Raw genomic sequence first — 23,583 nt, forward strand, 5'->3', positions numbered from 1 at the left:
CCCTGTTACGCACAGCTGTACCTCAGGGAATGCAGTACACAAACACCAACAGGCACTCAGCTAGCATCATTTGTTTAATAAAGTCTTTTCTGTCTTTAAAAAAGTTTACAGGACACATGTGTTCCACATGATAAAACTACTAGCAGCTGATCTTTCCCTGTAATAACTTAATCCATGCAGAAAGACCGGGCTGCCTACCTTGGAGTTAACAGCAGCTAACAACTGACCAAAATACACACAGATCTACACACTGACATGGGTACAGGTAGCACGTGACACGGTAGGATGAGAATCAATATACAAGCCTTGGAGAATTTTCAGAATTCAAGTGCAAGTTTAAGGAAAACCCCTGATTTATTTTTTTTAAATGGAGCTTATGTACTGAATGTTCTGCTACAATCTGCCTACAGTCACCCTTTATTCAGCAGTCATGTGAAAACACATACACAAAAATGTTAGAAGTCCTTTTCACTACTGATACTACACATTAACAACTAACTCTGATAGCACTGCTTTGGTTGTTTCAATACAGAATGATAGGTTTCTAATGTCTTAGTTCTGTTTTCCCATTTTCCATCCTTTTCCAAAGTCGTTGAAGAGTGTTGCTGAGGCGAATATTGTGTTTTTCTTCAAGAATCCACTGTTGCTTTTGTATAAGAAACTGTGGAAGGCAAACAAACAGGAACATTACTATAGCTAGAGTAGCAATGCAGTAGGATTCCTTCAAATCCCAAAGAGAAAAGTATCTTTACTTATTGTCACAGCATGAAAATTAACGCTAGGTTATTTGTTTATCACATTTTAGAAACGTTCAGCTCCTTAAAAATTCAAATGTTATTGGAAAGATTGGACTGACCAAAGCACTCTAGAAGCTCTACAGACTTGTGCTGTCTAAAATGTTCTTATTTCAGCACACAACCTGGAAACAGGGGGCAGAAAACTTGTATCCCTGTGGCACAGCAGCAAGGCCAACAGCTGCTGAGAAATAATAGTACATCATCACTTCATTTTCTAAGAGCACATTTTTCTTCCCAATGTGCCTCCTCATCTCCAGGATCAAAAGAGGAAGATGCAACAAACATAGAGGCAAAGAGAGCAGAACTCCTGTGATCCTAGCTGCTGTACCATATGGCAATACACTTCTGACTGCAACTCAATTAAAAACAGAGCCATTTCACACCAATCTTGAAGCTGCTCTTCACGAGGCCAGGACTTGAGAATTTCTTTGATCCCTTTGCAAGGTAAATCTAAAACAAATTTCCAGAAATCTATTCAATGCCTTAGGCAAATTGATTTGTATTAGTACCACTTCTGTAGAACAGAAATAATCCCCCAATGTCTGACCACCAGGGAAATTAATAGATTAAAAAAAAAAAAAGAAAAAATAAAAGAAAGAAAAGAAAGTAACTTTGGGAGCAATGTGTGATGCTGAATAGTATCAGCCAGACTGAACTCTAGGGACAGGAAAATGAGAGAAAGGTTAAACCTCGATTTTGCAAAGCTGCTAGTAATTAAACTGCACAGCTGGCTCAGGGCTACTGTGTGCAGATGAGGTTAATAACACTTTCTTGAGAGCTTAGACATGTTTGAAAAGTCAAAATCAGCAGTGTGGCTTTTCAGGGGCAGGGGAAGGAAGGTAATGAAAGCTGCATCCTGAAGACTTAAAACTGACAGGAAGAGTATGATAAATACATATCTACATAGGCAGATAATCCATGGCAAAGGAATTGCATCTATATTCAGTCTAATTCCATTCACTCATGTCCACTCATGTGCCCTGCAGGTCAAGTGCCTGAAGGGAGAGAAGATCTGCTGCCAAACTCCAGCAGCAAGTCTGGCTCTCAGTGCCTGGCCTCGTGTCCTTATTAGATGGTGAAGGTATATGAAATAGCCTGTTACCAAGTCATCCTGGGAAAGAACAAACCCAGGATGGATGGGTAGGAATCATGACAGGAAGTTGCAGTTCTGGCCTGTCTCCAGCTTCTGAGCTGTTTTGCACTTCCACTGCCAGGGACCATGTGTTAATTTGAGCACTACAAATGGTGGGGGCTGTTCCAGAATGACCTGCCTGCTAGGTGAAGAGAGAAATATAACTGTGTATCTCCACTCTGAAGAATACAAAGCAGGATTCTGAGTTATATCACTGCTGTATTATAAGATCAAATTCCTAAATTTCCTCAGTCAACCTTGAAACAATCATGGCTGGGCCAGACTCACAGACACAACTCCAGCCAATCCCACAGCTGGGAAGAGATTTTCACCTACTCCTACATTCTAGTGTGTGACTGCAGACAGAAGCAGAGGTTACCCACCAGCAAGTATCAGAATTTCACCTTTCAGCACTTCTAATGCAGCTCTCTGCATGTGCTGCTTCAGTAAGACACACAGGGTTAGAGACTGCCAAGCAGGAGGCCACAGCTTTACAGAGGAGAGGAAAAGCCAAACCTGAGGCCTGCTTTGGATGAGCTAAGGCTCTCTTTCCGAAGACACATCTCCTTCTGCTCCACTGCTGGCGCTGGGGTCATCCTTGTTCCGGGGGGCATTTCTCTCTCTACTTGACTCAGAGGGCACCTTAGTTCTGGTCTTCTCTTTTCTTTGTTGCTGTTTTTCAAGTTTCGTCAGCTAGTCACAAAACAAGGAGAAAACACTTCATGCAACAAAACCATTCCAGATGTCTATTTCTAAAAACTCATAAATGCGAGCATTTGTATAAAACTTGCAATTTGGATTCACATCACCAATACATATATCAACAAAACAGGAAAGAAAAAAAAAGCTGAAGACTAGGATTTCCAGAAATGTAGAGAAGACAGTGAATTATCACCATGCACTAACACAATCATCCCAGAGCATAAAAGAGAAGTGCACATATTCAGAGAACTTCCCTCAGTTTTCCAGGGTTCCTTCTTTGTCCAACACAATCTGTAAACGTGGAGAACAGTAAAACACAAGGACCACAAGAGAGAGCTGGATTCCACCAAACTTCTGTTTTGAGCTTTAAGTGGTGGTTTTGTAGTTTCAAAGATGCTGACAACAGATGTGTCCCAAGTTTGGCCATCCAGTACACAAGAATAAATTCATTTTATTATTTATCCAGAGAAAGATCCATGTGAGCTTTAGTATCACCTAGGATATACAATAACCATGTGAAATCAAAACCAAAGACAAAACCCTCAGCTAACTCTACCTTGCCACCTCTCAGTAGAAATGCTTTCAAATACTACTAAGAGTCAAGCTAAGTTGCCCACAGCTGTCACTTCATCTCTTCCTGATTTTTCAGAGAAGTAAATTTTGGGGATGCTACATACTGATAGCTACTTAAATCATCACACTTTGCACAATTTATCTGTGTGGATTTCTATAATCTACTGATTTTCTTTTTAACTCATTATCTGACAACGCACTCATTGACAACATGAATGCTACTCTTCAACCAACAAGACTACACTGTTATGTGACATTTTTTAAGTCACAATAATACAATATTTATGTGGAATTCATGTCTTCCTGACATTTAAAAATGTAAGTTACTTAAATGTCAGTCTTCAGAAGTTCCTTTCGTTTAAAACACTAACATTTCCAAGGGGCATTACACAATTATTTACCCCTCGTATCAACCAAGAGTGAGTACACTGCTTTACTGTGCTGATACAGGCAGGGTCAATAACAAAGATCTGCTACAATGCTTTCATTCTCCTTATTCCTCCCACTACAGGGTCTAGTTTCAAAATATGGTATGAAATATTACATGGTTTATTTCTTTCTGGACCATAATGGAACAAATGGTCCCACAGAGATCAGTTCAGTGTCTTATCAGAATATATGCATTAAACACTGAAACTGCCATGCCAATTCCAGCCAGAATTCCACAATTATTCATAATGCTTTCAAAGTTCAGTGGGCTTTTTTTCTGAGTTGTCACCACGTCACCTCCCCAGGCACCCTGTAAAACCTCATCTTGCTCCATTTCTGTCTGGCTACTTCTATTAGCCACAAATTCCTACAAATAAATACAAAGTACATCTCCCTAATCTCCCCCAAAACATGATATACACTTACAAAGCATTCTGGGCACAACTAAACTAATCTCAGCAATAATCCCAATAAACTTCATCAAGACAGCACAGAAATTTGCTACACTCTTAGCCCTTGGATAATTACATTTACCTCTGTAATTATGCAAATGGCTGTATGCAAGTCCAAAAAGAATTACCCAAAACTGCTTCCCCAGTTAAGGCCAGAAACTACAATGCTTGTGATTTGTTAGTACAAATGTTTGTTAGAACATTAGGGAAAATCCTTCTGTTTTCTGCATCACAGCCAAGAGTGAAGAGAAATATCTGATCTCCTCTCATTGTCCAAGACTGTGTAAGAAATGTAGTCACTATTACTGAACTCAGTACAGAATCATCGCATATTGACCTTCTTCCCTTTTATGCCTTTTTGTTTTCACATTTCTTATCCAGTTTCTAATCCCTGGATTTGTTTTGACTTCCAAGCAAAATTTCTTGTACATCTGACTTACTAAAAAGATGTTTTAAGAGCTCGATTAAATGCCAGCAATTTTTGACTTTTTTACTTTTCCATTCCCACATCCAAAATTCAAAAAAAAATCATGAATCTTCAGTAAAGGCTCAGCAATCACTAGTGTCTACTGGTGTAAGAATCTTCTGATTTATTTCATACTTTCAAATAATTTGCTTACTACTATTAAATCAGACCACAATGAAACTGAGCAATTCACAACAAACTAAACTCTAGTTGCTTCCCCTGCTTACTAGGGTTTCACAAACAGCTGTGATACTCTCTTTCTTATTTGTATATATATAGATTCACACATCTTATATATGTTATATGTACCCATATACATATTTATTGTACAAGGAAGACACACTTATTTTTAATTGTTTATTAATCCCTGATTTATTTATATCCCTCTAGCACAAGGAATAAATAATATACATTTGAATTAATTATTTTTATTAATTTTATTAATTACATTGCAAAGGAATTATAAATTTCAGATTATCAATTACAAACACAATCTCTCAGACAAAAAGAGGTATTTCACTGCCACATCCAATGACATAAAAGAGCTATTCATCAGCAATTATATGTCTAATTTGTTTTGGCTAACATCATATTAAACACTGCAGGATGGTTCAGTCATCTCTTCTGGCTAAAACAAAAAGCAAGAACATAAAAACCACACCATCCCTAAGACTTAGTTCTCATGCTACAAGGAAATCAACAGACTATATAACAGCAAAAAGAAAAAAAAATGTCACGGGCAGGGAAGAGGAAAGAGAATGACAATTTAAACTGGCTCTTCCTCATCACATCTTGTATGATGGGTAAGTCAATGATACACATGTAAAACAGTATCAGGAAAGGATGCCTCAGAGCATCAGAAACAGCAGTGCCTCTGACTGTGTGTTAAGGTCTCAATATGAGCTAGAACAGATACCCAGTAACAGTTAAAAGTGCTGCCAGTTTTCAAGTAACAGGGTTCTTCGAAACGTGGTGTAGATCAAACTCTCAGTGCGTCCAAAGCACACAGGGCTGGATTCCTTTATCAGTGTCTCTGCCACTGTAAAAGGTCACCCATTTCTGTGACAGCCAAGAATCCCCCAGACCAGGACAAGCAATGAGTTGGAACCCAAGGGGGCTCATGAAATGTGCGTGGGCAACACACTGCAAAAGGCAGGAGAGCAAACTTTACTCTTACTCTCACTGCAGACTGTCCAGTACCCACTCAGATACCCATACAAGAACTCTGACCTTTACACAGGCTTTAGGAACACACTCAGTAAGAAGATCCTTGGTGTATCTTACCTTAGGACAAGTAACAGTGTTCTAAGCACATCCTGCACAAGAAGCCTCATGTCTGCTGATGAAATGAGTTTTAAGGAGGAATGGAAGCCAATCAGCAAGTGAGACTGAAGCAGAATCAGACATTCACACTAAACAAAGATTTCATGCCAGAGAAAGTTTGAAAACCAGCATCCTTCCCTTACTTCTGTCCATGTTGTGGCCACCAGGAAGGTGTTGTCAGATGGGTAAAGCAGGCAGCCTTGAACTGTGAAAGCAAAATCCTTACACAAGCCGACATTCCCCAAGAAAGAAATGGAACCTTGCAGAATCCTGCACACCTTGGTGATTCCTCTTGGGTTATTTAACACCTACATACAGGGCAGCGGGGTAAAAGCTCTCTGAATCCTCTCCATTTCAGTCAGAAACTGCACTGTGCCATCCTTTGGGGATCCACCCACCCTTAGGTCAATGATTCCCACTGACTGCTTCAGCAAAAAAGTCTGCTCACCAGTTTTGCCCTAGAGATCACGACACCATGGGCTCCATCTCATGTTCACAGGCAGCAGGACACGATGCTGCTCTCCATCTTGCCACTATGTGGTCAACTGCAGGCTACAATAAACGCTGCTACACAAGGGATATGGCACCTGCACCTGAGACAGAGCCCTGCAAGAGCATGGAGAACTGTGCAGAACACATTGCCTGATGGCATGGAGGGACCACGTCCTTTCCTACTCCACAAAGAGTTGTAGTGGCAAAATCAGAGGGTTGATACCACCACAAGTACCACAACTAAACCTCAACCTTAACAAGTCATAAACATGGCACCTGAAAACACGGGGCTGTAACCCTCTTGATGGTTAATGGACAGTTCAAAGGGGACATCAAAGCACTCTGTTTCTCTGCCAACCCAGCTTTCTGCAGACTATTTCCCAGGCAAATCAGGCAACAGCTCAATTCCCCCAAGTGGGAATGTGAGTGCCTGAATCTACAAGTAGTTCTCACTCCAAAAACAGAGCTACTGCTGCTAATTATGCACAGTTTGGCCTGAGAACTCATGCTAAAACTGTGAGGGTACAGAAAGAAAGACCAGAAACAGAAGAACTACTACTTTACAGTCTTGCTCCACTTCCCCTCCTGAGGAAGCTGTAGTGAGCAATGAGGTCAATTCTCAGCCTCGTTTTCTCCAGGCAAACGTAGAGTTCTTTGCTGCTCCACACAGGACATTCCTTGCAGCCCTTTCACCAGCTTTGTTGCCTTCCTCTGGATGTATTCAAGTACCTGAACAACCTTCTTGAATCGTGGGGCACAGAACTGCACATAACACTCAAGGTGAGTCTGCACCAATGCTAATTACAGCTAATCACCTCTTTAGACTGGCTGTTTAAATTTGATACACCCCAGGATGGGGTTTGCCCTCTTGGCTGCTCAGGCACACACTGCTGACTCCTACTGAACCTGCTACTGGCTAGCCCCCCACACCAGACCCTTTTTGGAGAGCTGCTCCCCAGCCACCCCTCTCCCAGTTTATATTTTTGTCCAGCACTGTTCTGTCTCAGCTGCAGAATCCAGTATTTGGCCCAGCTAAATGTCATGCCACCGATGACTGCCCAATGCTCCAAACTATTTAGATCCTTCTGCAAGGCCTCTTGTCCTACAAGAGAGTCAAGAGCACTTCCCACTCTGGTATCATCAGCAAATCTGCTAATGGTGCATTCAGCTCCTGCATCCAGACTGATGAATATACTGAACAGAAGGGGTACCAAAATTAAGCCCTGAGGAACACTGCCGGTGACTGATCGTCAGCCAGCGGTAGCCCCACTGACTACAACCCTTTGAGCCCTGCCCTTCAGCCAGTTCTTCACTGTGTATCTGCTTATTTCACAGCTGGAGGACCTGTTGAGAAGAATGCTGTGAGAGACAGTATCGAAAGCCTTACCAAAATCCAGAAAAACTAAATCCACCACCTACCCTTCCTCCACTATGCAGGTGACCTTATTGTAGAAGGGTATCAAATCAGTTGGACAGGACTTTCCCTTTTGAATCCATGTTGACTCTGCCTGATGACTGCATTGTTCTTTAAATGCCTCTCAACAGCACCCAGTATGATCTTCTCCATAATTTTTCCAGGTACTGAGGTTAGATTAACTAAATTGTAGTTTCCTAGTCCTTCCCTGGCGCCCTTCTTATAAACTGCAGTAACAATTTTAACAAGGTTAAGTGAAACGTTATACAAATAAGATTGGTGTGGCCTTGCTGAGGCACAGCTGGTAATAACAAGCCCTCCCCCTTCTCTTTCAGCCTGGAAAAGTCACTGTTGTGTTTAGAAGATGAGAAAATCTCATTACTGCATTTGGTTTGCAGCATAACTTGTGCTGTTCCTAAGAAGAGCTAACTCTCCTCTCCTCTCCAGACTTAAATTTGGGACTTAAATTGCTGTTCCCTTTTTTCTGACAAAGAGGCATGTCTCCAGTTCCATCCAGTCACCCACATGCACAAGCTCCTACATGGCAAGAAACTTCACTAAAAACTGGCAGGGGTGGTTGTCCAGACACATTAAAAACGCCATTAATGAGTCATGATTAAACAGCAGCTTTCATGATGAGGAGGAATAAACTGTAAAAAGCTTTTTTGCATTACGCATGCACAACCTTTACCAGGACAGCAGGCAGCTATCAACAGGTCAGGGAACTGAAGAAAACAATGAAATTATTTACTTTTCAGAGGCTGCATAGGAAGGACGAGGTCCTTGTGTTTAAGGAAAGCTACACTGCTTCATAACAAGAATGCTACAAATCTGCAAAGGATATACATCACTCTTTCCAGACAGACCTTCTGGGTCACTTACCTGTTTAGGGTCAACAGTGGCAGCTGGGGACTCCAGTTCTATTGTTACAGGACCATCGTTCTGGATGTGTACCTGCATGTAGGCACCAAACTTGCCATCTGAAAAGGGAAGAGACAAGAAGTGCTGAGAGCTCTTGGAAGGATAACACATACCAAAGTGTTCACCAAATGTGCTACCAAAAAAAAAAAATAAAAATACATGAAAGGACTAACAAACTGCAGAAAGCTACTAAGAAAATAACAGTGTATGTGCACCCAGCTATGTAGTCTGGCATTCAGAGATGATAAATACACAGCTAAGTATAGAAACATCCACAAAACAAAGTCTACAGATAATCAAGGTGCTCACAGTTCAGGATAGGTGGGATAGTTCTCACAGTCAGGAGATGAAATTTTAAAGGATGTAACAGCTAAGCCTAAGGATCCAGTCCAACTAACCAGCTGATAAAAGCCTGTTCTGAAGCATTTGTCATTGAATACTCTAGAGCAAGGAACACTGATGTGCAGCTCAGTCCCAATCTGCTACAGCCATTTCTACGTTCCTGCTTGCAACATAGGTTGTTCTTTGACAGAGTTTGGCAAGAAAAGGTGGAAAAAAAGACACTGCCTACTCCTTCAACCTTGCTGACTTCAGAGGAATACACTTCTGAAATCACAAATGTCTATGTCATTTGTCATCAATGGCATTTATTAGCATACCAGCTGAGGCACAGACCAGATTCTCTGTAAGCATTTGAGAAGCTTCTATGACAGCAGAGCCATGACATTTTTATCTTGTATAGTTTAGAAAGGCCATCCTGTTGTATGCTGTCTTCTCCTCACATCTCATTTTTCTTTGTCCAAACTTCGTTGCTTCATTTTTTCTAATCTAGCTCTCTACTCCTCAAACTCAACCCACTCCTGGCTGAGCCTATTCTGCTCACTACCACATATTCTCTTCTACTGTCCTGCACACCTGAGCAGCCTTTATAGACTTTCCTGCAGGGACAGCAACAAGAAGAGATGTTCCCGTATCGCTACAAATGCATGGAAGAGAAAAAAAGTGTACTGCAGCAAACTGACAGCAGTTATCCAAAGACTGGAGCAGTCTCACTTACTGGGAAGGCAGGCCTGGAGTCAGCTCAGCAACCCAACCAAAACAACTTCCAGTACCACCTTGGACAGTGAGCAAGAACATGCTAAAAGCCATAGGCTCAAACTTCAGTGACACAACCACCACTGGGAATATTTACATGAGATTTTGTATAGCTACACAGCACACCTGTTGCTTTCCACAGCAACAGGTGATGTCCCTGACTGAAGAGAGATCAAGCTATTCTGATTTTTCACAGACATGTTACTGGGGACAAAGAGCTCTCAGAGAGTTCCCAGTGTTTCCCTGTCACATCCTCTAAGTCAGACAGAAGTCTGATATTTGCTTAAAAGAAAAAGGAAAAAGAAAAGGCATGTTCAGGCCTGTCCAACACATATGGGCCATATCACAATCAATCTACCACCCAACTGCTTTTCCAAAAGCTGTATGCCACAAGGCACCCTATGAACTAGAGATACAAGCTCTGGCAAAGCCAAAAATCATAGCACTGTACAAAAGTCTGCTGCCAATATTTCAGCAGCCAAGGAAAAGGTTCTGGACTGATCACTGAAGAGTCACAGCAACATAAATGCCAATGGAAGGGGGGGTAAGAGCATGATTTGAAGGATTTGTTCTATTAAAAGATATGTAATTTACTGCATAATTTTACCAGCTGCTGTCCTCAGATGTTTTGCCCCATAGAGGACATGGCTGAAAAGAATGCATGGCTCCTGCACACTCTGTGCTTTCCTCATGGGATGCTTCTGGATTTCTGTTCTGGCAGCTCTCTTACACAACAAAACCAGGTTCTAGTGGTCCCTTGATTCCCACAGCTCTTTTCAAGAAGTGACCTCACTGTAACACAGCTTTTTGCTCTGCAGCTTTAGGGTCTGATCTTGCCTGAAATAACATGGTAAAGATAAAACCTAGTTTCAACATTTCTTCTTAAATCAATGCCTAATTCCTCCTTAGGAAGACAACTTCTTCAGCAGAATCTCCCCCAGCATTGGCTGTCTGACTCAAATACATGCTCCTGCATTCCTTCCCTTGTCCACTGTTGTGTCAGTACGTGGCAATTCATATAACCTTTCAGAGGGGAGGCATCTCTTATTTGTGCATTATGGTTTCCTGAAGAGGCAAGCTGGGAGACAGCCTAACTCCCTTAAATCAGACTGACATCTGTGGAAACACTGGATGTTGCATTCAGGTAAGAGCACATGGGGGGAACACATCACTTCTGCAGCACTCAGGCAGACAGGATGCAAAGTTCTGCCCTTGAATGCAACTTCTGAAACTCCGAGGCAGATAAATCCCACTTCTGTACAGCACTGCAAAGAAACTGAAAACATCACCTCTTTCATCTCTCTGTCCCGAGAGTTCGGATTGATTTTCACTTCTCAGTCAGAAGGAGAGGAGGAGAAAGAATTCACCCTCTCTGCATATTGCTTGTTACCCCAGCAACTTCAGGTAGATTTATCACGTGACCCTGAACTGTCCATGGGAGACAGTAATAACTTACCCTTAAAAACACTATTTCTTTTCATGCTTTTTATACAATAATGCACTTCAATGTGGTAAATCTTTCCCCACTTTTAAGACTCCTCGACTGATAAATTCACCTTACAACATCTTCTGCAATAAAACAGGATCCTGGAATTATAATTAGTGTCAAGTTTATTCTGCTGGACATCCATCTCTCCAAATTCCTTGTCTCTAAAAATCAGGCATGCATACCTTCCTCAGAGGTAAAGAAGATCTTTATCTATGGTGAGTCAGAGAGGCCACATCTGAGATGTAAAAACTTGAAAAAGAGATATAATTTACTTTCAGAATATTTTTGAACCTCTCTCAAGCCTTATGACCCAAAAACCTCACACTGGTTTTATTCAGGAGTTACTTTCTAAGCTTGTCTACTTAGAAAGTTATTTTTAATTAACACCATGCGAATATCCTTGCTCCAGATAAGAACACTTATTCTGAAGTGACAACACTTACAAAGGGAATTTAATCAAGGAGAATAATTCTGCTTTCAACTTGTACCAAACCTTAATCTGACTTAAACTCTTCCTTGCGGAACAATCCTCTCATATTTACTGGGATATTCCTACTGAAGGAGCATGACATTTCACACTCTTTGCCATGCTAATCCTTACTGCCTCAGAACACTAAATGCACATGGCAAGGCAGAGAGCAAAGGCCCTGACACGTAACCTCTTCCAAGATTTTGTTTGTCAAATGTCCCACTGCTCTGGGTGTGAAAGAATGGTTTGTGCTTCTCTTTACTTCCCATTCTGAGTTCCTAGCTGGCAAGCTCCAGACAGACCAGATAACAGACAGAGGATCTGCCTGCCCAGCATCTCTAAGTGGCACACACAGCAGCCTAACTTCCAACAGCCAAGTTATCTACCGAGAAAAAACAGGAACCAGAAAACACAGGGCTCTTAGTCAACAGGACACGACATTTATTGATCTATCTTTGCCTCAGCTACACAAATTCCAGTTTCAGTGATTACATTACTCCTCTAAAACACATTAAGCAAATTGTAAGATCAAAGGGAAGGGCACCTAAAGCAATCCAGAGAACCAAACTCTAATCTCCCAATAACTACAACTGTGTGTATGTAGGGGAAATACATGAGCAGAGATTTTGTAGACAGCAGCTAGAGCCTCATGCTGATAACACTAAACCTATTTAACAGTCCAGCCCCTCATTTACCAGAGCTCCTTCCCAGGGCCCTCCCACCACCCTTTGTAATCCAGCAGCATGCAGGACAGCCCCCAGCAAGTCAGGTTTTGATTTCCTCAGGACTTTTCCAGGACAGAATTCAGTATGTTTGCATGCCATAGTAAATCACAGATCAGGAATTACAATTTTACAAAATTATACTTCAGCTCAGGGTAACTGTAAGCTCTGCTGATGCTACCACAGGACTTGGCCTACCACCTATGAAACTGCCAAACTTCATAAACTTTGCATGCACAAAAATAACTAGATCAAACAAACAAACAAACAAACAAAAGCACTGGCAAAGCAATTGGCACAACAGAAACTTTGACCTAACATAGTCGTAACAATACAGACTGGTACAGCTTAATAAAAAAGTGAATTCATAAGTTAACAGGTAGCTCCAGTGCTGCCAGCAGTTTGAAATGCATGTGTTTTCTGACACAATACCACAAGGCAGTCGCTCTTATGTTTCTGTGTTTTCAGCACAGAAAGAAAATGCAGAAGTTACGGCTCTTTTTGCAGAAAGTACTGGCAAGCAAGTGCCAAAATATGGGCACTTAACAACAGTGGCTATGCATTTCAGGTATACAACTGCTATTCACTGAGAGAAGTTCAAAAAGCCGCTGTCAAATTATAAACTGATTGAAGGTACTTCAGAAACAGAGCATTTTCCAAAGCCCAAGGACAAAAAAGTAGATATACAGAGATGTATCAATTTTTCCACACCTCATTTAAGTGAAAGAAGAAAGTCCATATTTGCTTTTAGTTTCCCAGGACATAAGTGTCAACTCCATCAAATCTCACCAGAGCAAATCTTATTCTCACTAACTTGCCAGGAAGTTCTGTTACCAGTTTCTGAGGCATAGGAATGGGTCCTAACTTAGTCAGAACTCATCAAAGATGAAGATTCAAAAAGTAAATATTCTGAATTAGTTGACTGGAAGAACACATCAAGCTATAAGAAAAGAGGGACATTTTATGTGTGCATTTCAGTGTGCCTCCTTGGAAAGCACTGAGATAACTACCCTAATCTTAGAGTCGATATAAAAATTAGCTTATAACTCTTTCCCCAGCTACCAGTTTTCTGTCTTTTTTTTACTTTTTTGCCTCATAAGGAAAGTAAGGCCACCATTTAAAAAATAGTCTTTTCTAGGTACTTGTCTTCGGGTCAAGTGTAGCAAAAAATCAAGTCTAAATATGAAAATGGACAGAGAGCAATCATAAAAGCAAACAGAAAAGATTAAGAACAACAATACCCAGGGAAGCCAGGCATTCTCCAGTAAAGAGAAGACTGTTGCATACGTGACACAGAGTTGAGAAAAGATAGCCTAAATCAAATACTGTTCTCAAACAACACATAACACCTCCCACTGTCATCATTACCATTTAACAGGATGTAGAAGCAAAGTGACAGATGGAACTATCACACACTGGTGACACCTTCAAGCCTGACTCAACATATATCTCAGAAAAAGTGCTTGTCCTGGGTTAATCTAACTACACAGCACAAAACATCCAGCTTTTGAGGGAGCCTGACCTCAGAGCTTGTTCTCATGGCTGCAGCCTCTCTGCGTTACGTTGTCAGTCATTGCTCACGTTGTGCAACACAAGAACATCCATAAGTCTTACTGTTCCAGAGGAATGACAGGAAATGGCTTGGTTAGAGGAAGACTGGAGTGATCACCCTGCCAGGCCACTAGTGAAAATACCATAACATCCTCTCAGCTACTAGCATATAAAGACAGCTCTTTGCAAGTGTCCTAGTTACAGGGGCTGAGAGCAGTTTATCACTATGTGGGTATAACCAAAACCATATTCTACACCCTCTATGTCATTTCTGATGGACTGTTAATAAATAGATTGTTTGCAGCAGCTGCCCAGGGCACACCTGACACCTCAGGCTGGGTGTTCCTTTGTCTTCACACCAATGACTCGGCTGTGATAACTCCCCTCCAGGGAGGCATTAACACCTTCACACCCAGCCTGAGGGGTCATCTCTGCTAATGGCCCATAATAGACTGTCATAACAGGGACCTGCAACAACTTAGACCATCAAAAATTCCAAAAATATCCCATGACTCACAGAGGTAAATCACCCATTGTGAAACTCCCCACTATAGGGGAGGTACTGGGCATTCCCACCTGAACCTGAGCATATACAAACTCTGGGTTTTGGGACTTCTGGTACCACTTGTCGGATCCAGAGGAGGACCAGAACTTCAACAGGACTGCAACTGCCACTTAGACAAGACTGCAATCGTTACTTCGACAGAACTGCCACCATCATCCAGAACAACAGGCTTCCTTTCCTTTTACTTTGCCCCCGGGAGGGGCCATGTGGTGCTTAGCACAGGGGCTAATGAACACTGTTCTGTTCCTGTCCCAGGGTACTGAGTTATATATCTGTCTTTGGGGGTTAAAACCAGTTTTTTTCTCTGTATCATTGTATTTATTGTAATCTTTTTAGTAAATTGTGACTCTGACTTGTAACCTCTCTTGAGTTGGGTTCACTTCTCCCGCCAGTTCACTTTTAAACCAGCACAGCAAGACAGACAGAAAATCACAGAGTAAAGAAATCAACAATCGGGAAAGAACACATACAAGAAAGGTACGGTGGTCACATCAAGGACCTTACCAACCTTCAGTCCTTACCTTTAATAAGCTCTGGCTTGTAGGCTTTTCTTAGCTGCTCTAGGAAGTTGTTATAAAAACACTCTGCCTGCTCTGTGGGCATTGCCATGTGGTAGTCAGGCTTGTTTCCTTTCAGGATGCACTGGAGGGTAAATTGGCTCACACACAACACTTCATACTGTTTATCCATCACACTTTTGGACCAGTGCTTCCCGCTCTCATCTTCAAACACTCGCAAGTTCAAGATCTTTCGAACCCTAGCAGGAAAAAGATAATTCTTAAATTGTCCCATGAGGAATCAACAGGTACCATACAGAATAAGATAACAGGAAAGGCAGATGCATGTTCATTCTTTCTCCCCATAACAAGATATCCCTTTGCACCTTCATTCCTAAGCCGTGGGAATCTCGTCACATTATCAGAGGCATAACCTTATACACCTACACAGTGTTGTCAGATCATTAATCCACACCATCGTTTTATGGAGAATGGGATCAGAACTGAATAACTGCATGTTATAGAGTGACGTAAAGATGGCATAGTAAGTTAAGAAAGCTCACTCTTTAATATCTGATTTTGTGTGTCACAATATTCCTTAACATGTGAACAGCTTTGGGAATTTTAATCCTCCCACCGCCCTGGAAAATCACACTTAGTATGAAATGAGATCATCCTACACTGTAGTTGTTGCCAGTCATGATTCACATATGCACCTCCTGCTTTGTCACCTCCTAGCACTATTCCCAAACCAGGCCCCACAAGCCAGATGAGGGCAACACTTTTTCATCAGGAGAAGAGGAAGGCAAGGAACAGGGCAGAACTGCAGGTGGCAGTAAAGTGGTGATTTGGACTTGTTTGAATTTTGGACCCATTTTCGGCTCTAATACTCAAGAGAATAAGAGGAACTTCACAAATGGATCCTGAAAAGCAACAGGAGGACTTGCAATCCAGTCCGTGTCAGGACTTTGATTGGTAACAGGACTGCAAGCCACTCCCCTGTCTTTGGTTTCTTCTTCTAGCTTCTCCACATCTGCAGCATCAAGACACTATATCAAGTGCAAAGCATTTCAATTCCAGTCATCAGCCAGGCATTCTATATGGCACCAGAGGTGAGGCCGTTAGTACAAGATAAAGCTGAGACTTTGTTATGGTCTAGCTCCAGGGCTTTGCCATCACTAAGGCACAGTCCCAAGAACCATCCTTGCCAATCTGTGTGTGTCAACAGCAAACAGAATTAACTTCTGAATGAAATAGGTGGTTAAAAGCATCCACTGGAAGACCCCAGCAGAAGGCTTTAATCATCATCACTGCTCTGTTTTAATCTTAGAGGTGTTTGTTGTTTCACTTACAGGATTACTAAAGTTTCCTTTAATAGGACCTGAAAAACCTGGTTAAGCTGATTTCTTTCATTCCTTTTTCTCAGATGCTGGCTTCCTGCCCTTCCTGCATCAGTCAACCCAACAACCTGGTGTTGAGAGCACAGTCACTGTGGATCACCTGCATGTAATATTCAGAAGCACCCTCCACATTCACCAAGGTAAGGATGAGAAACAATGACAGAGCAAATGTTACACTCTGAGTGAGGCAAACAGTAAGGTAAACCAATGAAGCATGTCAGAATAAAACCCCCTTCAGCTCTGCTGCAATTCTCTACAAGTTTCAAACGTTTATGTGAGATCTTTGGTGACCTTCAGGTCATATCCTCAGTCTCTTACTTTCTGTGCCACATCTGCTAAGGGTTGTTTTCACCGTCCCTCACATTCTTCTCTCTTCACTGCTTGAGCCTTTCCTCTCCTTGACATCAGTCAGCTCCACCACCTGTTTCTTCTTTGCCTTTGTAAGGACTGAGGTCAGTCTTAGAATAATGATCTGTCTGAAGGAGACAGAAGAAGCCCCTGGAGAACTCCTCCTTGCATGTGTTTGCTGGCTGAATTACGCTATTCTGTGGCCATGGAACAGATGGCCAGAGCCAGTCCTCCAGGCTGCCAAAATTGATTCATGTTTCCACACAACTAACTGACAGGAGTATCCTGCCTTTTGGAAGAACAAAACTTCTGTGCAAACTAAAATGAGAGTTTGAGGTTTCTGATAAATCCCATCCTTGAAGGATGGATTTCTTCTGGGTAAATTCATGCAGTAAAAAGGACAGACAGCTAAAAAAGGGAAATCTGAAAAACCCAACATGTTGATTCTTCCTTTTTGAGTCTGCTCTTGTTAGAAAACACAGAGACAGGGAACAGAAACAGACTTTTCTCAGTGGAACATAAACTAAGAACTAACTAAGAAATTTGTATTCAAGGTAAAATCTCAAGAGGAACTAACAGGCAAACCTGAATCTCCCAATAGGAATAATCAATTTGTTTGGCTACTGCACAGGTATCAGTGATTCAGTACCGGCAGTAAACAAGTAAAACAGCACAAGGCAAAAGGAAATAAGCGACTTACATGTGCTCCAGCTCTCTTTGTGTATCTTCCAAAGAAATGCCCAGCAGCACACAGAGGCCTCGTCCTATTGAGCTGATCTGTTCACCACCCACTGGGGAAGGAGAGGGGGAAAAGTAAGGTTAAATGCACTGACTTGTTTTATGACACAAGTTAGTACTGCTTTCAGCTGGAAAACTGTTCATCCACCAAACAGCATTTCCAAACCCTGCTTATCTGTGTTAAGTTTTTAGAGATTAAAGATCACATAGAAGCATTCTTTCAAAAGCTTCCCAGTGTCACTTCTTTGTGAGCTCAGGATGCTTATTCCAGCATTTAAAAACTGTTGAAAGATTTTTACTACTGCTGGATCAGCCATGCTAACCAGAGAGGTGGCAGAACTCTCTCCAAGACTTGTAAAATTATCCACCTGGTTGATGTCACTAAGTTTACTCAAGTTCTCTACTCCACCATTCCCTTCATACTTTGTATTTGTTGTGAAAAGGTGACTTCTACCTTCTACCCTCACGAATTTTTTGAAATATGAGTTTTAACAACCTGCAAATTCTGCCCTTCTAATTGGGAACACAACCCCTTTAATGACATTTACAATAAAACACAAACCATCAAAGATCTACAGCGTTTTCCTAAGAAATGTTTTAAATTATCTTAAACTGATTATCTTAATTTAAATTATGGACCGTGGTTGATCCTGAGATCACTGTAGTAAGATTAGATGCAGCCTTAAAACTGAGATAAGCACCAGTTACCCAGCTGTTAAAACTGCATCCAGGCTCATGACTGGGGAAAAAAGCTCCAAACATTCTGTAAAATGAGAGGAGATCAGGTCTCCAGCAAAAGCTGAAAGCTTGTGTCTCTGCACTAGTGGCCATATCAGGACTATTCCCAATGGGCAGAAGCAAACCAGGGGGAAAAACTCCTCACAAAGACTCTTTCCATTTGATCTGGGTATGAGTCCTCCAGCTTAGAAATCTGTTCTGCTATGTACAGCACTCTCTCCCTCAGAGAGTGACATAACAGCCAGAAGCAATAGTTTAAATTATTCCCCAGAGAAGTGGCAGTAAGTCAGCAAGAACTCCAGTGCTGATGGGGACTGACCACTGTTGTGGCCGCAGTACCAGCTGTGCACAAAAGCTGTGCCCCTTACACAAACACACTCTCTCAGTGCTGACACACAAGCAGAAACTGTTTTATAGCGTGAAGGCCATCCTGCTGCACACTTCTTGACCCCTGCGCCGCACAGCAGAGCTCACTGCCTCACGTGCAAACTTCTTGGGGATTTTAAGCATCTCAAGCACAGAAGGTCCATCCAGTGCAATAGCGGGGACATTCCATCAGGACACACCATTCCAATCGGCACCAGGGCTACTGACCCAGGCAAGCAGTGCCCAGTGGCAGCAGGGACAGCACCACTGACACACGCAAGCAGTGCAAAAAGGGACACCAGGCTGCACTGCCAACGTGCTTGCAATGCTCCGAGGTGACTGTGATTGTACTGCCAATGCACAGGAGCCACAGGAGAGGGAAACTGGGAGGGCACTGCCACCACATACACGCTGCATGGAGGCACCCTTGATTACAGTGCTGACACATTCGCTGGGGGAAGGTGATCACAGGCTCACTGCTGACATGCACACGCAGGACAGAGGCAACTGTGACCGTGGTGCCAGCACGTGTCCGTGGTGCAAGGAGGCAGCTGGGATGGCTACTCTGACACACACACAGGCAACGTGGAACAGTCACCGGTTCAGTCCTGCCACGCAAGCAAGCGATGCAGGTGGCTGTGGCTGTCGTGGCACACACGCAGGAGCGAGGGCTCGCAGAGAGGATGGCACTGCCAACACACACAGCGCGGCAGTGACCAGGACGGCCTCCGCGACAACGGACACCAAAGCCCGAACAGTAATATTCAAGAAGCGTTTTGTGACCAACGCTCTCAGGCACTATGGTGGTGACTCCTGCGTATAACCCTGTGCAGGCTAAGAGTTGGGGACTCGTATGATCCCTCGTGAGTGCCTTCCTTAACCCAAAATGTTCTGTGATTTCTGTGAACGCAAACAAGCAATGCATAAATGACTGCGACTTGTGGTATGAATACAAGACTCGAGAGGCGACTGCAGCGGGACTGCCAGCCATGCCGGCAAAGGCGAGGATGTAGCACAGTACCGTGATCAGACACAGACCAGCGGACGCGCAATCCCATGAGGGAGCTGGCTTGGGCCCCGTGGGAGAAGCATAGCGAGCCGGCCCACTCGCCAAACCCGCGCAGACGGGACAGGAGTGAAAGGGGACCGCAACACATGCATACATAGACCCACACACAACATCGCCATTTACACGCACACTAACATCCCGGCCGCCCCGGCCCCTCCGCGGCTGGGGCGCATCGTGACCTGTGAGCGCTGTTGCACTGGGCCACCGCCTGCACGAATCGCCTGCGATCGGCGCAGCGCGGGCCGGCGCCGAGCGGGACAGGCGGCGGGCGCCCGGCTAACGGGCGGCCGCTCCCTGGCCCGCTCGCCGCGCCGCACGCCGCCCGCGGTTTCCGGAGGTGCTACTGCAGCCAAGCCGGCACCTTCGCCGATCATAGCTGCCGACAGGGCTGCCGCGTGGAGAGCAAAAGGGGACAGCTGTGCGCAGGACAGGTGTGCACGGACTGGGTGTGCACAGGGCAGGTGGGTGCAGGACAGGTGTGTGCAGGTGTGCACTGACCACGTGTGCACAGGACAGGTGTGTGCAGACCAGGTGTGCACAGGACAGGTGGGCACAGGACAGGTGTGCCCAGGACAAGTGTGCACTGACTGGGTGTGCACTGACCAGGTGTGCACAGGACAGGTGGGCACAGGACAGGTGGGCACAGGACAGTTGTCCACAGGTATGCGCGGGGCAGGCATGCACAGATGGGTACAGGCTTGTACAGGCCCAGTGTCTACAGGAAAGGTGTGTTCAGGGCAGGTGTGCACAGAGGTACACGGGACAGGTGCGTAGAGGTGTGCACAGGACAGGCATGCACAGGTGCGTAAAGGACAGGTAGGCACAGGACAGGTGTGCACAGGTGTTCAGTGTGTGGAGGGGCTCCCTTCCTCTAAAGGGGAGTTAATGTCTGTAGGGTTTTGTGGGGGCACCTACAAAAGGGAGAAAATGCAGGTAACCAGAGCGGCACCTCTATAGCACGAGGCAGTGCCCAGAGAAATTAGTGCCTGGGAGTAGCCCTCTGGAAAAGGAGGTGGTAGCTGTAGGGACCAGAGGAGTCTATATGGAAAGGTGAGTCTGTAGGTGCATGGACTGTGTGGGGCTTGTGTTATAAAAGCTCCAATAGAATTATAGAATGGTTTGGGTTGGAAGGGACCTTAAAGATCATCCTGTCCCAATCTCCCTGCTGTGAGGCCTTTCACTAGACCAGGTTGCTCAAGGCTTTATCCAAAACCTTGCTTTGAATGCTTCCACAGTTGGGGAATCCACAACGTCCCTTGGCAATCTGTTCCAGTGCCTCACCACCTTCCCAGTAAAGAATTTCTTCCTGATATCTACCCTAGATTTTCCCCCTTGTCCTACCACTACAGTTCCTGATGAAGAGTCTCTCTCTGGCTTCCCTGTAGGCCCCCTTCAGATACTGGAAGGATCTGGAACTTCAGGTGTGTGGGCAGAGACAGCTTTCCTTATGGCAAGATGGGAGACCTTAGAGAGACTTGTGTGGGGTAGGGCAAGGGGTGTCCTAAAAAAGCTGTAGGGAGAGCCTTGATAGAAATGGGGAGGTGGGGCAGGGGCAGGCAGAAGCCCCTACAGAAAGGAAGCTCTGCCGGTGCAGGGTCTTGGGTCAGCTCCCCCCAAAAGGGAGGCCATGTCCATAGGGACTGGAGGAAGCCTGTGGGAAAAGGAAGGGCTGGGGGCAGAGCTCTAGAAGAGGAAGTGGAGGCTGCAGGGAGCCCCTGCAGCAATGAGGGTCAGCAGTGAGAGAAACGAGGGGAAACATCAACAGCAAATGGCCAGGAGATTGGAAAGGAGGTGATGTACATAAGGATTAGAGAAAACCCTACAGAATGAACATTAGTTATGGCCACAGAGCTAGGGGACAGTATCCTACAAGGGGGCATAGCATGTATAAGGATCAGGAAAATCCCTATAGAAACAAGAGCCTGGAGCAGAAAATTTAACAACTTTTTAACTCGCAGTAGTTGTAATTCATCCCTCATAAGCTTTTATTTGAAGGATGAGTAAGAACTCTTGTACCTGAAACATTAAACTACACTCCTTCCCATTTACTAATTGTTCTTCAAGTATCCATTTCAGAGCTGCTCAGTTGAGAAGCCATCCCAGGTACATTGTGGATCATCCGGGTATGTCCTGCACACCAGCTGGGAAATCACACCTGGTCAGAGCATTGGTTGCAGGACACCAGGCAGCACACAGGTTCATTACCACCTCACAGGACACCTGATGAACCCAGTTCATGTTCAGCAATTCCAATACACAGACAAAGAACAGCAGCGATCCAAGCGGACAAGAAGGTTGGCAAGTCCAGCAGAGCGGTGTCCAAGATGGAGCTGTTGCTTCAGAAATGCAAGGGACAATTTTCCAGTGGTGGTCTGACATAAGGCACTGGGATGACATTCTCAGAGCCCCAACACAATGTTCTGAGCCTTCAGGCAGCTCACTTTTCAGAAGGCGGGCTGCCACTAGAATCAAAGAATGATACCACACGCCTGAGCAGTCGAGTAAGAGGAGGCTGATCATCTCTGTATGTTATTTCTGTTCTCACTTGGAATCCGAAAGGTGTTTCCGTAGTGTATACTTCCTTACGGGGCCCTTGGTTCGTCTGAGGATCATTTTCATTCTCTAAGGAATGGGGGGAGGGTAAGAGGGGAGACAAAAGAGAGCACAGCAATAAAAATGTTTCATGCTTTCATCATGACACGACAGCAGCCACATGGGCATTCAGTCTTCTTTTCCCTTTTCCTCAAATTCTGAGGAATAGATAGCAAAGATCTGGTAAGTCTGTAGCCAGAAAAAGTGATTTACTAGGGTAGGTTAGATACCTGCACTGGCACTGGACAAGAAACAGTACTACAATAGCAGCAATAACAACTGGTTTCCAAGTTACCCACATTACAGCTAGCTCAAGCAGCTCAGTGCAGAGCTGACCAAAGGTTAAAGTATTGTCCAAAGGCCTCTTAAACACCGACAGGCTGGGGGTGTCGACCACCTCTCCGGGAAGCTTGTTCCACTGTCTGACCACTCTTCCTAATGTCCAGCCTAATCTGCCCCCAGCACAGCTTTCAACCACTCCCACAATGTAAATAAAAGCAACAGTTCGGGAAGACTCTAGTCCCTGTTCCTGTGACCTGCGGTAAAGCACAAGCTTCTCCCTTCAACAGGGGATTTATCTTCCTTCAGGGTTAACCCATTCGGGCTGCCGGGGGGGCGGGCGGACGCCCAGTGCACTCACCCGGCCCAAGCAAAGGCCGCGCTCCGGCTGCCTCACAGTTGCTGATCACAACTGGGTTCTGAGCTATCACGTACTACAACTAATGTGACCATGACCAAGAGGTACAAATGAAGCAATCAATACGAAAAAAGACTGCTGCTGTCACTTCCAGACCCAAGCGGCCCCGAGGGGCGGGCGGGCGGAACGTCTGCCAGGCAGCACCCGCCCTGCTCTTCCCCGGCCGAAAATAGCGCGCGGGGCGCAGTCTCCGGCCATCCTGGCGCTTTTCCTCCCAGGACTACGTCCCCGAACAAGCCCTGCGCTGCGGCCCAGCTCCCTCACGGAAAGCTAAGCACCCCCGCCGACAGCGCCCCGCGCGTGCCGGGAGCTCGCCCCCGCAAGCGAGCCCCCCCTCCAAGCCAAACCCCACCCCTAGGCCCAGCCGCGTCACGCCCTTCCCGGGGTGACACAGCACCGTCCTCCCCTGGTCCCGGGCGCGCCAGCCCGACCGGGCCGCCGCCCCGCTCTCGGTCGCCGCCGCCGCCTGCCGTAGCGCTGTAGTAGACCATCCCGCCGCAGCGGCCGTCCATCCGCCCCAGCGAGTACAGCAGTCGCTGCCGCGCG

General features: G+C 44.7%; 1 protein-coding gene and 1 non-coding gene across 2 annotated transcripts; both read right to left on the bottom strand.

The window, feature by feature from the left end:
• Nucleotides 1–56: 56 nt before the first annotated feature.
• Nucleotides 57–19,156, bottom strand: DTD1 (D-aminoacyl-tRNA deacylase 1). The gene is made up of 6 exons (XM_029964402.1): nt 19,088–19,156; nt 17,538–17,628; nt 15,114–15,349; nt 8,663–8,760; nt 2,446–2,622; nt 57–661 (listed from the first exon to the last, which is right to left on the bottom strand). Exons 1-5 carry the CDS (start codon nt 19,125–19,127, stop codon nt 2,467–2,469), a joined length of 621 nt encoding a protein of 206 aa, XP_029820262.1. The 5' UTR covers nt 19,128–19,156; the 3' UTR covers nt 57–661; nt 2,446–2,466.
• A 2,553-nt stretch (nt 19,157–21,709) lies between these two features.
• Nucleotides 21,710–23,062, bottom strand: LOC112841339. The gene is made up of 2 exons (XR_003916293.1): nt 22,981–23,062; nt 21,710–22,370 (listed from the first exon to the last, which is right to left on the bottom strand). It is a non-coding gene; the product is annotated as an uncharacterized LOC112841339 (transcript).
• Nucleotides 23,063–23,583: the final 521 nt, after the last annotated feature.

This window comes from Manacus vitellinus, unplaced genomic scaffold (genome assembly GCF_001715985.3).
Source record: "Manacus vitellinus isolate BGI_N305 unplaced genomic scaffold, ASM171598v3 scaffold_70_pilon, whole genome shotgun sequence".
Lineage (NCBI taxonomy): Eukaryota > Metazoa > Chordata > Aves > Passeriformes > Pipridae > Manacus > Manacus vitellinus.